The 16,463-nt window shown below is 35.4% G+C and overlaps 1 protein-coding gene across 1 annotated transcript; it reads left to right on the top strand.

The window, feature by feature from the left end:
• Nucleotides 1-1,598: 1,598 nt before the first annotated feature.
• Nucleotides 1,599-4,058, top strand: LOC133287046 (geraniol 8-hydroxylase-like). Its single transcript, XM_061484596.1, has 2 exons — nt 1,599-2,489; nt 3,447-4,058. The coding sequence occupies exons 1-2, from the start codon at nt 1,599-1,601 to the stop codon at nt 4,056-4,058; spliced, it is 1,503 nt and encodes a 500-aa protein (XP_061340580.1).
• Nucleotides 4,059-16,463: the final 12,405 nt, after the last annotated feature.

The following is a 16,463-nucleotide window of genomic DNA, read 5'->3' as shown; positions in this document are numbered from 1 at the left end:
TTTTTGTAGTGCATGCAGTGTGTCTTCATTCCAATAGTGCTGCTTGTGGTCGTTTGATTAGAGATGAGAAGGGTAATTGGATTATAGGGTTCACCTACCAGATTAGTGTTTGTTCCTCTCTAACAGTTGAGTGCTGGGCTATTAGTAAAGGCCTGGAGGTAGCTTGGCGGATGAAGGCTACGCAGGTTGAGGTTGAAAGTGATTCTAGTATGGCTGTTCAACTTGTTACAGCCTTACAGGACAGATTAAAAACAAATCCCTTCAAAGCCTTGTTCACGAAATGCAGAGCTGGAGCCATAATATATAGTTGGAGTTTGAAATTTAATCATGGTGGCAGAGATTCAAATTGTTGTGCTGATTGGATGACTTCCTTTGCTTTCAAAAGGAACCAAGATTTAGAATTGTTTTCATCAGTTCCATACGGCTTAGAGTTGTTGGTGGAGTCTGATAGACTAGGTTTACTTTAGTTGTTTTGTTATTTTCGTTTTGGGCTGTGCCCTCATTATCTACTAAAAAAAAAAAAATTCATTTATCAATTTGCATACTTAACACATAATTTAGGATGAGTTTAATGTTTCTTTCCTCGCATAATTCTCCTGTGACCATAAAAACAATATCGTTTTGGGGAAACTTATGACAGAAAAAATATTAAACTCATTTATGATAAACTTTTCTTAGTGTTATTTTTTTTTAATTACTACATTGAAGTTTTATATAAGACAGACGATTTATAGTTTAATTTTTCGTATCACAATGTAATACAATGCTAGTACTTGCCTTTGAGTCATGAGTGGTTGGGTAGTGTTGGTAGCCTCGTCTTAAGTTTGTACACATGAAGAATCCTATTGAATATATATATGCAGCAATTCACGACTTCAAAAGCTGGCAGCCTGCAATTATATAATTTGATCAAGAGTCATTACAATAACAATTAAATAATTTTGTTTTGTAGATAACAATTATATAATTAGGGATAAATAAATGAAGATCGAGCTTGGAAGGATCTATGAACTTAATATTATTTTACCGTTTTGATAGAGACTTGATATTATTAAATATTGTTTCTTGTGATTGTCGTTTATATACCTCATTCCACAAGTATCTCCAGTTAAAAAGATTTTCAATTGTGTTAGCTCTGCGTTACTATATATAAGACATTTTTTAGCATTGTAATTGTAACTTGTAAGCTGTCACTTTTTCGCAAACACGGAGTTCTGAGTTGGGCAGTCCTCATAGACCTAGTGTTGACAAATAGTATTAATAATTAACGAAAAACTAACAGGCCGACAGCAGATCAAGTTATACAACCAACTTTCCAAAAATAAAAACCTTATCACAAGTTCACAACCACAATTGGCAACATTATTCGTCACATTAATTGACTATTCTATATGTTGATTTAAAAAACCTTTTACTTGGGAAAATATACATTTGAAAAAGTAAATGGATTAAATTATGACATGTATGTGACCCAGTCTCATATTACATTTGAAATTGTAATCAATGCATGATTGCTCTCCATTAACTTTACTATATATATATAAGCCACTTTAGGATGTGTTAGCTCTCATTAATCTCCTGCACTACTGTCTCAAGAGATGGAGTTCATAAGTTGTGTACTCCTACTTGTGTTGACATTCACTCTTGCACAAGCTTTGCGTTCTCTGCTTTCAAGAAGCAAAAATGCAAAGCAAAATCTCCCACCAGGACCTTCACCTCTTCCTATAGTGGGAAACCTCCTTGCATTGGGGAAAAAGCCCCACCAATCACTGGCCAAACTTGCTCATATTTACGGTCCAATAATGTGTCTAAAGTTAGGACAAGTAACCACTATAGTTGTCTCTTCAGCAGAAATGGCCAAAGAGGTTCTTCAAACCCATGATCAGTTCTTGTCAAACCGAGACGTTCCACATGCTGTGGAAGTCTTCAACCACGAAAAGTATAGCATGACCTTCTTGCCTATTTCACCTCTGTGGAGAGACCTAAGGAAAATATGCAATACTCAGTTATTCTCCAATAAGACTTTGGATGCGAGTCAAGACCTTAGGCGTAAGAAACTGCAAGAACTCCTTCATGATATCGAACAAAGCAGCTTAATTGGTGAAGCAGTTGATATTGGAAGAGCAGCTTTCAATACTGTAATTAATTTACTATCAAACACTATTTTCTCTGTAGATTTGTTTCAGTCTGCAGGTTCAGTTGGAGATTTCAAGGAGATAGTGACGCATATCATGGAAGAGTGTGGAAAACCAAACACGGCTGACTTTTTTCCTGCGCTGAAGAAGTTTGACCCACAGCGCATTAATAGTCGCAACGGTTTTTACACTGGAAAGGTCATAGACATCTTTCGCCGTTTGGTTGATCAAAGGTTGAAGCTAAGGGAAGTTCAAGGTGTTGACACACACAATGACATGCTAAGTACCTTACTCAACATTGCTCGGGAGAACAGCCAAGAGATGGACAAAACCAAAATTGAACAGTTATCTTTGGTATTACTCCTCTCTCCCTTTTCTATTTTCTCGAGTTCCGTTATAAATATTAAGGGGTCTAAAAAATATCAAAAGAATCTTATCGGGATGGACCTAATTATAATTTTTCAAATCAGTTTAAAATTTAAATCACTTTTTATATAACGGATTAAAAAACCGAATTATTTTGTTCCAACCAGGTTGAGGAAAACATCTTTAATATTCCATTGCTACGGAAGGGAATTTTTCAATATGGTCCTTCCATTAAGAAACTAACACGTGAATTAATTTTTTTTTTCTCCTCCTCTCTCCTCTCTCCTCAACTTTTTCTTTCTTTCTCTCACCACCGTCTCACCAATTTTTCTTTGAACCCATAGCACACAAAACCTACTCGTATTGAAGACTGGTGCATCTTTCACTAAATTTGAAACTAAGTAATATAAAGGGATATGTATGGATCGAATTAAACTAAACCTACTTATATTGAAGAGATCAACGTTCTATCTTAGTAAGATCCAGTATAAGGTCGGAGTCAAATCAAACCATGCATTTGGGTTAACAAGGGCAAGTAAAAATAGTTGCACCCTTACTAACAACTATAACTTTTACCCTAGTAATAAGTGCTCGATCCAACAAATCCACCTTTAATGAAAATTAGAGGCAATAATATTAAGGTAAAAAGAAGGCAGTATGAGGTTGGAGTCAAATCAAACCATGCATTTGGGTTAACAAGGGCAAGTAAAAATAGTTGCACCCTTACTAACAACTATAACTTTTACCCTAGTAATAAGTGCTCGATCCAACAATCCACCTTTAATGGAAACTAGAGGCAACAATATTAAGGTAAAGAGAAGGGAAATTGTGTGTGTGTGTGTGGGGGGGGGGGGGGGGGGGGTTATTTCATTTTTAAAAAAAGTAGAGCTAATTTTGCTATTTGAATCCCCGACTAAAAAACACTTTTAAATTGTGGTTTACTAGACTCTATTTGTTGCGGGAACGGATCCAGTTACATATACGCTAGAATGGGCAATGGCAGAGTTACTCCAAAATGAAAAGGCAATGGAAAAAGCAAAACAAGAGCTGGAGCAAACCATTGGGAAAGGTAAACCTGTTGAGGAATCAGATCTTGTCAGGCTTCCTTATTTACAAGCAGTAATAAAGGAGACCTTGAGATTGCACCCTCCTGTCCCATTTTTAATCCCACGGAAAGCCGATGAAAATGTGGAAATTTGTGGCTACACAATCCCAAAAGGTGCAAGGGTGCTCGTTAATGTGTGGGCTGTTGGCAGAGATCCAAGTAGTTGGAAAGATGCAAATGTGTTTTCACCAGAGAGGTTCTTAAGCTCTGAAATTGATGTTAAAGGTCGCAATTATGAGCTAACACCATTTGGTTCTGGGCGTCGAGTTTGTCCTGGGTTGCCGTTTGCCATGAGGATGTTGTATTTGATGTTGGGTTCAGTACTCAACTGTTTTAACTGGAGACTTGAAGATGGTTTGACAATAGAAGATATGAACATGGACGACAACTTTGGCCTAGCTTTAGCAAAGGCTGAACCCGTCAGAATTATTCCAGAGAAAATTATCAATTAATAATGTGTCTGAAATGCTACACATTAATATTGAATAAAATAGCAGCTGTTGTACAAGTGTCTTAAATAGTGATGTATTGTATGCTATATAGAGGTGTCAAAGTGGGCGGCTCGTTCCGTTCCGTCCCGCCCCACCTCGCCATTAACCCGTCAAAAAATGAGTTAGTCTGTCCCGCTCTGCTTTTGAAAGTGGACTGAAAAACTAAGCCCGTCCCGTCCCGTTTGGCGGGTTGGTCCGTCAGCCCAAGCCTATTTTACACTGACTCGGCTCGGCCCGCCTATGACGGCCATCAACCCGCCAAAAAATGAGCCCGCCCGCCCAGCCCCGTTTTTGAGATGGATTGAAAAATTTAACCCGCCCCCCGTTTGAAGAGTTGACCCGCCGGGCCGAGCCCGTTTTGGCGACGGCTCTAATGCTATATATGGTTATGAAAGACAAGAACTAAAACGTACAATCAACTCCCCTGTCTGTCATAAACTACATATATGCCCGTATAGCAAGCAAAGTCATGGCAGCATGCAACACCACACCTTCGATAATCGGTCATCTGAATAAGACATAAATTATATATTATAATGATCGTCTTTTTTAATCAATAGGTACAGCCGTACATCTTCATTTTAATATTTAAATTTTTTTATAATTTTAATTCTTTTAAAAATAATACATAAACATAAAAAATCATGAGCATTAACAATGATTGAGGTACTAATTTTTTTATTAAAATTTATGGACATCAACCACGATCGACTTAATAACATTAGGGGTTATATTTTCTTCTGCTGCAGAGGATATGAATTCTTCCTGCACACCCATGGAGAATAGTGTCAACAATTTTTTTATTTTATTTTATTAAGTAATGGGACCCACTTTAAAAAAAATGTATCTACTGCATGAGAGATCCATTTGCCTGTTGCTGAAGAATATGATTTCCCATAACATTATTGATATTTCATTAATAGTGTTGCTTACTTGACCGATAATTCTGCGTTAATTTTTATTTTTATTTTTAATTACTACAGTGAAGTTGTATCCGGGACAGACGATTTATAGGTCAAATTTTTGTATCATAATATAGTAGGGTTGCTAGTAAAGGAATATATGCAGGCTCGTACTTCAGTGCGTACACATGGAGAAGGAATCCATTGAATATGCAGTAATTCACAACTTCAAAAGCTGCAATGGCATAAAGAAAGCTGGAATCCAGCACTTGGCCATCTAGTTGTCTTAAAATTATCTAACCAGCTCGTTCATTTCTTCCGTAAATCTATCTCCTCCAAATTGTTCTTGTTCTGGATGGATCCAACAGGTTGGCCCATTAAGGCATGCTTAAATCCCCTCCTCTCATCATGTCAGAGTGAAGGGTTATCAACTCTCTCTCCTTTTTATCCCCATAAGACAGTTATCTCTCTCAGGTAGCCTTCCCAGACTTCCTAAATAAGAGCTTCTTCTCCACAGCTACAGCAGCAGTGACTGCCGCCAGCATAGCATGAACTACATTGTTGTCGCTTCAGCAATGTCAAGCACTTATGGCACTTTTCAAGGAGAGTTGACTAGGCTCGCCCTCCCATACGAGCAGGGCATCCTCTCTCCCTATAAATACCCCTCCATCACCAGGCAAGGGGAATCCATCTTATGTGCCTTTACCCTGCCAATTTCCGAGCCCTTGCATCAACACACACCTCCCCTTATTCTTACAGAGATGGACTTCATACTCGGGACATCGTCGTATAGCTTGGTCTCTACCTTTGTTAGCGACGATATCCATACAGAGATATATACCCCCCCTAAGGGACCATATTGGGATTGCAGCGCTTCAACGGTACATTGGCGCCGTCTGTGGGGATATGTAAACTCCAATTCCCATTCTCTTGTCAGAGATTCTAAGAAAGCCAGAAACTTCTAAGAAGGAAGTTATCTTTACCCTCAGAGGGGTGTATTGGATTAGGATTTTGAAAGATTTTTTTGAGATAAAAAATCTTATAGATTTTAAAAGACTTTTTAGAATTGGTCTGACTTTAAAGATTTTTTTAAAAGACACTATTTACAATAAAGATCTCATAAGATTGGATTTTAAAGGATTTTATTAGAATTCATAAGATTTGAAAAGACAATATGGATTTATAAGATTTTAAAAAATCACATGAATTTTTAACAAATATTCAAAATTACAAGAATCAATAAAAAATAAAAAATAAATTCAATGATATCAATAAAAAAAGTAAAACCTAATATAATTTTCTTAATCAGTAAAACATAATATAATTTTTAAGAAACATTCAAAATTACTAAGCAATAGCTCTCCATATATCCAAAGCTATACTAATCCTCCATACATTAACATTTTCTCGTTCCTGCTCTTGGGTTTGACGAATAAGTTGAAAATTATCTTTTTTATTTGGTATCAGAGCTATGCATATATGATCAAGACCCAATTTTTATTTATTTATTGAAATAATTCTAAATTTACCTATAGAATTTAAAGTTCAAGATAAAATTTCGTTTGGAATTTTTTGCAATTGATCTTGGAAACCTTGAGATTTTTGTTTTACATGATGAAAGTTTTCTAACCATACATCATATGCATGTTTTTGTTGAGTATTCTAAGAAAATTTTGAATCTGAATTTCTAGGTTTTATCACACGAAAGTTTAGAAAATTTCTCAAATTATTTTCAATCAATACATTAAAACCTTAAATTGATTTGGGGCTTTTGAAAAATAAGTTTTTAATTATCTATTGACACAAAAATTGTTTGAAATCGTTTCCTATAGCGAAGAAATTTCGTTCATGAATATATTGTTACGAAATATAGTGTTTATATTATGAAAGTTTCAATCTTTCTTTAAATTGATCTTGTTTCATTAATGGAAAATGAAAATTGGTTTAAGAGTTTTAGTTCTCTTGTTATTTTTTCACTATTTTATGTTATTTTTAATACAAAAATTATACCTTTTGTGCCCAGAAAAATAGCAACACATAGCTTAAAAAATTATTTTTTAAACTTTCAAAAGCTCCCAAAAATCTGTTGTTTTTGAGATGGATTATATTAGAATCTTGTTGGTTTGTGTTTTTTGGGTTGTTTTGTGATGAAAATCGCTCAAAAATATGTTGTTTTTGAGCTTTGACGAAGCTTCTATGGCGGAACCCAGTTTCGAGCGGGTCAACCCACCAAAGGAAGAAGAAAATACTACAATAGAGAAATCTCAAGAATCCTAGGGGTTAGGGTGAGATTGTGAGAGAGGCATTCTATTTATATTTCTCACTAAAATCTCTCACGAAATCTACACTAATAGAAAATTCATTAAAAATCATTAGATTTTTGAATACCACAAGGTTATTTTTCCTTTGTTTAAAATCCTGATTGAATACCAACGAATTTGGATGGGCTCTAAAATAATCTTTAAAAATCCTAATTGAATACCACGTGACTTTTTTCAATCATTTAAAATCCTAATTGAATACCAATGAATTTTTTTGTCCAAAAATAATCCATTAAAATTCTTTAAAATCTCAATCCAATATACCCCCCATAGTATTTACTTTTATTTTCCTTATTATAAAGATTCTCCACTCTAAAATTCCTTTATTTTACTCTCCCTTTTTCTTAGTAGAATTTTCTCTAAGGCTTTGCTTGGGAGTCCAAATTAGGAGGAGAAGAAAAGGAAGGGAAAAATTTACTCATGTCTTCTCCTTGTTTGTGAGTTTAAAAAAATGGGAGAAGGGAATTGGAGATTTTTGTAAAACCTTTCTAACCCTTGAAATCAAAATTGCCCCAAATTGGGGGATTTGAGAGGAAACGTATGGTAGATTATTTTTTTGCCCTTACTCATAAATTTGAATTTTTTAAGAAAAGATGACTACTGGAAAATCAATCTAAGGACGTCGAAGTTGCCGCTGGGGCGGCCAAAGAACTGTTGAGCAACATAAGCAACAAAACTTTGTTGCTGTTTGCTAACAACCACAAAAAGAAGCACGATGTGGAGGAGGAGGTGGCGAAGGGGTGGGGACACGGCTGCGTGTGGCAAAAGGAACCTTCTTCTTCTTGAAGAGTTGTTTCCCCAACAACTTCCAAAGCAACAGAACAACCCTCTTGTCTGCGAAAAACCTGTCATAAGAATTGCATACTGTTATGGACTAGATTCAATCCTAACAACCCTATTACTAGAAAGATTGGATAGGGATATCACAACCATATAATCTAAAGAAGATCAAGGGATAAGATCTCTATCCCCATCAATCAAGGCAGATTTCATATCATCTAGGTGATCGCAAAGGCCTAAGCCTATGAAGGTAATTCTTATAAATAAGAGGCTAAAGACCTCAGATACACACCTTTTGACCTATTTACTATTACTGCCAACACTGTACATACACCCACTTCTTGGCTATACGCTCATTGATAGTGCGCAGTGATTGAAATATCGACTATAAGCCAATCAGGATATCTATCTCTAAGATATCTCTGAGAACGTACCATACGGTATAGATTTACGATTCTCTAGAACCGAATATTGGCATCATTTGTGGGGAATCGGCAAATTTTGACTTCCATCCATGGTGAACACGCGCGGCATGGTGCGAAGTCACTGATTGCAGGCTAACTCGCGCACCCTAAAATTGCTAAAATAACATATATATGAGGAAACAAACCCCACCACAAAAAAGGCTTTTGATCCTTCGAGAGAATCTATAATGGAGCTCCAGATCCAAGCAGTTGACGATTTGATAGAGATTCTCATCGTTGCAATTCGTGATGGAGCAAGTGAAGACCTGGAGGTCATTAAATCATAAAAAAATGTATATAGGAATTTTGAATTCTTTATTAAAGGAAATATCATCTCAAATTTTATGGGCTAGGGAACTGGAAGACCATTAGTAACCTAGCTTCAGTCCAAAAGAGGGCATCAAGATTATTAGCCCAGTAAAGGGCTTCATGATTATCAGTTCGGCCTCTGCCTTGAGCTTTAACTCAGCCAATCTAAGGTTTTCAAATTTATTAGCTCGGCCTCGGCCTTGAGCTCAGCCCAATAAAGAGCTTCAAGTTAAAAAGCTTGGCATCAGCCTTGAGCTTCAACTCAGCCCAGCTAAAGGCTTCACATTTATTAGTTCGGCCTCAGCCTTGAGCTTCAACTCAGCCCAACCAAGGGCTTCAAGTTTAAGAGCTCGGCCTCACCCTTGAGCTTCAACTCAGTCCAATGAAGTGCTTCATGATTATCAGCTCGGCCTTAGCCTTGAGCTTCATCTCAGCCCAGCCAAGGGCTTAAAGTCTAACAGCTCAGCCTCGACCTTGAGCTTCTACATAGCCCAACTAAGGGCTTCAAGTTTATTAGTTTAACCTCAGTCGTAAGCTCAACCAAGGGCTTCAAGTTTATTAGCTCGGCATCAGCCCAGCCAAAGTCTTTAATTTATCAGCTTAGCCTCAGCCTTGAGCTACAACTTAGGCCAGCTAAGGGCTTCAAATTTATTAGCTCGGCCTTGGCCTTGAGCTTAGCCCAGCGAAAGGATTCAAGATTAAAAGCTCGGGCTCGGCCTTAAGCTTCATCTCAGCCCAGCTAAGGGCTTCAAATTTATTAGCTCGACCTCGGCTTTGAGCTCATCCCAGCAAAGGGATTCAAGATTAATAGCTTGGCATCGACCTTGAGTTTTATCTCAGCCCAGCTAAGGGCTTAAAGTTTAAAAGCTCGACCTTAGCTTAGAGCTTCAACTCTGCCCAAGTAAGGGCTTTAAGTTTAATAGCTCAGCCTTGACCTTGAGCTCCAACTCAGCTCCGCTAAGAGCTTCAAGATTAAAGCTTGGCCTCAGTCTTGAGCTTCAACTCAGCCCAGTTAAAGACTTCAAATTTATCAGCTCGGCCTCAGCCTTGAGCTTCAACTCAGCTCAGCTAAGGGCTTCAAATTTATTAGCTCGGCATCAGCTTTGAGCTCAGCCTAGTGAAGGGATTCAAGTTTAAAAGCTCAACCTTAGCTTTGAGCTTTAACTCAGCCCAGTGAAGGGCTTCATGACTATTAGCTCGGCCTCAGTGTTGAGCTTCATCTCAGCCCAGCTAAGGGCTTAAAGTTTAAAAGCTCGATCTCGGCCTTTAATTTCATCTCAACCCAGCTAAGGCCTTAAAGTTTAAAAGCTCGGCCTTAGCCTAGAGCTACAACTCAGCCCAGCCAAGGGCTTCAAGATTAAAGTTCGACCTTAGCCTAGAGCTTCAACTCAACCTAATTAAAGGCTTTAAGTTTAATAGCTCAGCTTTGGCCTTGAGCTCCAACTCAGCTCAGCTAAGGACTTCAAGATTAAAGCAAGGCCTCGACCTTGAGTTTTAACTCAGCCCAGTTAAGGGCTTCAAATTTATTAGCTCGGCCTCAACCTTGAGCTTCAACTTAACCCAGCTAAGGGCTTCAAATTTATTAGTTCAACCTCGGCCTTGAGCTCAGCCAAGCAAATGGCTTAAAGTTTAAAAGCTCGACCTTAGTCTAAAGCTTCAGCTTAGCCCAACTAAGGGCTTTAAATTTAATAGCTCAGCCTCGGCCTTGAGATCCAACTTAGCCCAGCAAAGGGCTTCAAGATTAAAGCTTGGCCACAGCCTTGTGCTTCAAATCAGCCTTAGCCATAGCTTCAGACTCCGAGATTAAAACGAAGACGGAACAAGAGAGATGTGATCCTAACAAAAGTATCACACCCCAATCCGAGATAAAAAAGACTGAATTTGAGAGATATGATCGTAGCAAAAGGATTACACCCCTATCTGAGACAAAAATGAAGACAGAATTGGAGAGATATGATCCTATTAAAAGGATTACACCCCTATCTGAGTTAAAAATAAAGACGAAATTGGAGAGATGTGATCTTAGCAAAAAGATCACACCCCGATCCGAGATAAAGATAAGATAAAATTAGAGATATGTGATTCTAGCAAAACGATCACACCCCAATCCAAGAAGACGAATTTGGAGAGATAGTGATCCTAAAAAATGATCACACCCCAATTCGAGATAAAAGAAAAATTGAGGTGACATATGATGTCAGGCTCTTATTCAAGAATTTGGCAACAAAGCCAAATGACAAAGTTTACAGCCCAACAAGTCGGCCTCAAATTAAAAATCAACCGCAAATAAAGCGGGGTTCAAAATAAGAAAACCACGGCGTAAAAAGTCAAGTTCAGATAAAAAGGTCACCACGAAAGAAGTGGGGCTCAAATTAAAAGACCACGATGTAAGAAGCTGGGTTTCAATTAAAGAGGCGAAGTCCGCCTCCATAAATATATAAGACTTCGGTGAAAGAAGCCAAGTCATAATGAAAAGTCACGACATGCGAAGCCGACCTCAAATAAAATATGGTGAAAATAGATTCCAGGAATATAAAACAACTATGACAAAATCACAAATACAAAAGTCATGGTATGATAAGTCGAGCTAAAATTAGAAAGGCGAATTCGAAAGGTACCGCCTTCAAAAGCGTAGACAAGGCAAAAGCCAAGTCAATATAAAGAAAGTCAAAGTATGTAGAGTTAGGCTCAAAATGAAGAAGGCAGAAAATTTCCCTAGTAACTTAAGACTTCAGCAGCAAAGCCAAGTCGTTAAGGTTTTGACCACAAAGGCCTAACAGGCTGGCCTGAAATTAAAAATCCACCGCGAATTAAGCGGGGCTTAAAACAAAAGCCACAGTATACATATTCAGGCTTAAAATCGAGGAGGCGAACTCCTCCTTCAAGAATCCAAGACTATGGCAAAAGAAGCCAAGTCTGTAAAAAACAAGAGAAGTCATAGTATACGAAGCCGTACTAATCATTGAAGAAGGTACGAAATCCTTCCCAAAATTAAGGCATAGGCAGCAAGCCAAATCCAAAAGGGGAAAGTCGTAGTAAGAGAAGTCATGCTCCCTAAAGTACAATACACCTTTGCAAAAGGTCAAATCCATGCTAATAAAGATCTCGGTATGCAAAACCGAGCCAAATCTGAAACCACGACACTTAAAGCCAGGGAGTGCAAAGTCGGGTTAGTTATTAAGGAGACACGAAACGCCGTCCTAAAACTTAGGTGAACGTCTATATAAAAGACTGACAATAAGCCTAGTCAAAATTAAAGAGCCTCGGCAAGAGAAGCCGAGCTCAAAGTCAAAAAGAGGTAAACACCGCCTCACCACTCAGAGACTACAAGAGAAAAGAAGCCAATATAAAAAGTCAAACCAAGAAGAGGTAGCCGCACCAGACCCAAGGCAGGATCATAGCACCTCGGTAGGGTCGACCTATCAATCAGACTTAGGCACCTCAGCAGTCCGAGCTTCCCAACTGCCAGGCTGGGGGCAACTGTTATGGACTGGATTCATATCCTAATAACCCTATTACTAGCAAGATTGGATAGGGATATCACAACCATATAATTTAGAGAGGATCAAGGGATAAGATCCTTATCTCCATCAATCAAGGCAGGTTTCATATCAACTGGAAGATCTCAAAGGCCCAAGCCTAGGAAGGTAATCCTTATAAATAAGAGGCTAAAGACTCTAGGTACAGACTTTTTGACATATTTACTATTACTGCTAACACTGTGCATACACACACGTCTTGGCTATACGCCCATTGATAGTGTGCAGTGATTGAAATATTGACTACAAGCCAATCGGGATATCTATCTCTAAGATATCTTTGAGCGCATACCATATGGTATAGATTTACAATTCTCTAGGACCGAACACATAGCTTCCTCTTTGACTCGAATGGATGGTAATCAAAGGCGAGCTTCGTTAGCTTCAGAACCTTCGTGATAGGAATGCTATCGGACTGGATTATGTTCTGGGCTTGTTGGGCTTTGGTGAGTTAGGCCTTGGGCTTGTCGTTGATGATCAAGCACTGCTTGGAGAATGGAGAAAGAAGGGAGTAAGGGAGAGGGATCTTGTAAATTTGTAATGTGTTATTTTGATTTTTTTGATTTTTGATTTTTTTAGATTGTAACATAAGCAACATAATTATTTTGATTTTTTTCTAATGTGTCTTGTGTTTTCTCAAATAATTTTTTATATATTTTAATTTTAATTTAATTTATAAAATATATTAACTATATTAGTTTTTTAAAAAAAGGTAAAATTATAAAATATCACATTAAATTTTTATTTTTCTCCCTTTAACTCTCAAACAAAGTTAAGGAATACCTCCATTTTTTTCTCCCTTTTCCTTGGATTCCCTTCATTTCCCATCCCTCCAAACTCCCAAATAAAGTCTAAATTTTCCAAGACCCTTCGCTCCTTGATTTCTTTCAATTTTGAAGCAATGACTAATGGTTCATCAAGTCTCTATTTATAGAAAAAATATTACCATGTCGATGATAAAAAAAATATGGTAATAGTAAAATATTATTTACTTAATAATCATTTAAGAAAATATTCCTACATTGAATGTCTTGAAATTTTGTTTATGATAATTTATAATTGATTTATATATTTTTGAAATATTAATAATAATTTATGATTGATTTATATATTTTTGGAGTATTGTTTGTAAATATATGATTGGTTTACATATTTTTATAATTTGTTTATAATAATATGTGATTGAATTAAATATTTTAGAGTGTTGTTTATAATAATTTTATAATTGAATTATATTTTATAGTATTGTTTATAATAATTTAGTAATTAAATTGTACATTTTGAAATCTTATATATAATATTTTTGTGAAAGATATATTATTATTACTATTATTTTGGGTTTTACAATCGGCAAAAAATTAAAATATTACTATTTTAATAAATAATTACGAATACATAGCTGTTTTGAAATTATCTACGAATTTATTGCACTTATTCACGCCCAAATTAGGCGTGACTCCCAAGGCATTCACGCTTAAATTATGCGTGACTCGTCTGGTGTTGACACGTGGCACAAAAAATTAATAGTTTAACCATAAAACTTTATAAGGCCATAACTTTTGACTCGGGTATCCGAATGAAGTAATTCTTTTTTTGATTCCACATAACTTTTCGAGATCTACGCAATGACATCTCATTTGATATATTTTATCTTTCACAAAAACAATTCAAATTTGCAGCAATGATACTATAAAGATGGCATCAAAGTGGTTAACTCATCTATAAATAAGATGGCACCAAATTTTCTATTAAATACAAAACGCAATCAACTCCTGTAAAATTAAATTCAAAATTCAAATAACCTCCAGCAAATTTATTTGAATTAGCGACAATCTGTAACCAACTCATAAAATCACAACGCAATCAGCTCCTATTAAATACAAAACACAATTAACTCCTATTAAATACAAAATGCAATCAACTTAATGGAGGTTATTTGAATTTTGAATTTAATTTTATAGTACCATTATTGGGCGTGAATAAGTGCAATATATTCGTAATTAGGTTCAAAACGGCAACTTATTCGTAATTAATTATTAAAATATATACAAATTTATATAATATTCTACCAAGTGTTTAGAATATTTATTTAATTATTTTATTTATTAATACAGATTTTTCTAATTGATTTTTGAGTTTAAATCACAAATTAAATCTTTATTTTGTTTTTCTTATTAATTATAATTTTTTAATTTTTTTTGTAATACATTATATAATACAATTATTGCAAATTTGAATTGTGTTTGTGAGAGATAAAATATATCAAATGATATTTCATTGCGTAGATCTCGAAAAGTTATGTGGAATCAAAAAAAGAATTACCTCATTCGGATATCCGAGTCAAAAGTTATGGCTTTCCAAAGTTTTACGATTCGTAAGTTGACTTTTTTGCCACGTGTCAACACCAGATGATTCATGCCTAAATTAGGCGTGAATGCCTTGGGAGTCACGCCTAATTTGAACGTGAATGAGTGCAATAGATCCGTAGATAATTTTGAAACGACAACTTATTCGTAATTATTTATTAAAATAATAATATTTTAATTTTTTTGCCTTTCCATACCAGTGTTATGAAACCTGGACCGACTCGGCCGGGTCGACCCGTGAACCGGTAAACCGGTCATATAACCAGTCCGGTTGAAGCAACAGACCGGTTATGCATCAGAACCGGCGCGACCCGGCCGGTTTTCATGAAAATCGGTGACCCGGCCGTGTCCCAAAAAGAATTTATTTATTTTTTTCAAAAAAAAATCATAATGGACATATTTAAATATTTTTTTGCTTATTGGCTTACATAAGTTATGTACCTACAACACTAATATTATCTCAATTATGCACTATTTAGAAAATTTTGATTTGATTTATAGTTAGAGATGTCGTTTTCTTAACCTAAAGTCTCATATCACGATCATTATATTTTTGTTTGATCTTTTATTGGATAATAATATGTCATTTATTATTTTTTATATTAAAATATTTGAAATTTTTGTCATTTATTTTAGATATTTGAATATGTTTATAATTTTTTAATTTAAATTATAAAATTACATATAATTACCGGGTCATGCAATTGAACCAGTGACCCACTGGTTGAACCAGTGACCCAGTGACCCAGTACCTCGACCGGGTCAATGACCGGGCCGGTTTTAATAACATTGGTTCATACTTATCATTCTAGTCAATGTAATGATTGTCTAATTTTTTAATCAATAGGTACATCTTCATTTTAATATTTACAATTTGTTATAATTTTAATTCTTTTAAAAATAATACATACACATAAAAAATAATATTGAGCATTAATAATGATTGAGGTACCAGTTTTTATTAAAAATAATACTAATTTTGTTACAAAATTCTAAGTTGTGTATTCCTCAAAGTGTTGACAAATAACAATAATAATTAACAACTAATTAGATTACCAAAAAAAAAAAATAATAACAACTAATTAAGGTGACAGCAGAACTACCGATGGCAATTGATAACCACATCTAACAGACTAAAACAACCTTCTTCGGCACGTTGACTATTCTAAGTTGATTTGAAAAAACATTTTCCATTTCACATTTTCGTAGCAAAAATAAAAATATATCGTGATGTCTCTCATTTTTTTAAAAAAAAAATTCAAAAACCCCCCGTATGATTTCTCTTAAAATCACTTACCCCATTATAGTTTTTTTTTATCATTTACCCCTTAGGGATTTTTTTCATCTAATACACCTTCTAACTTTGTTAAAAATTAAATTATTCACCAAAATAAAAAATTAAATTAAACTACATTTTTATTATACTCGTATAAAAAGAATCCTTGTAGAGATAAATTTTATACTACAATGCTGTTTTTTTTTATTTAACTCTAATTTTTTTTCTAAAATTTATACTAAATTCAAAAAAACTTTTCATTCTGATAATGTTGAGAGAAAAATTACAATAAAATATGCAAGTTAACAATTAATTTCGATCTTTCAACAAGACAACATTATTAGAAAGAATGGATACTTAACTTAGAATTATTTTTTTTCTTCTTACAGATTTACGTATTTTTAATAAA

Source organism: Gastrolobium bilobum, unplaced genomic scaffold (assembly GCF_033153095.1).
Source record: "Gastrolobium bilobum isolate Gb01-03AN ecotype WA unplaced genomic scaffold, APGP_CSIRO_Gbil_v1 utg1487, whole genome shotgun sequence".
Taxonomy (NCBI): Eukaryota; Viridiplantae; Streptophyta; class Magnoliopsida; order Fabales; family Fabaceae; genus Gastrolobium; species Gastrolobium bilobum.
Note: the sequence above shows the minus strand (reverse complement) of the source record. Positions and strands in the feature narration are given on the sequence as shown.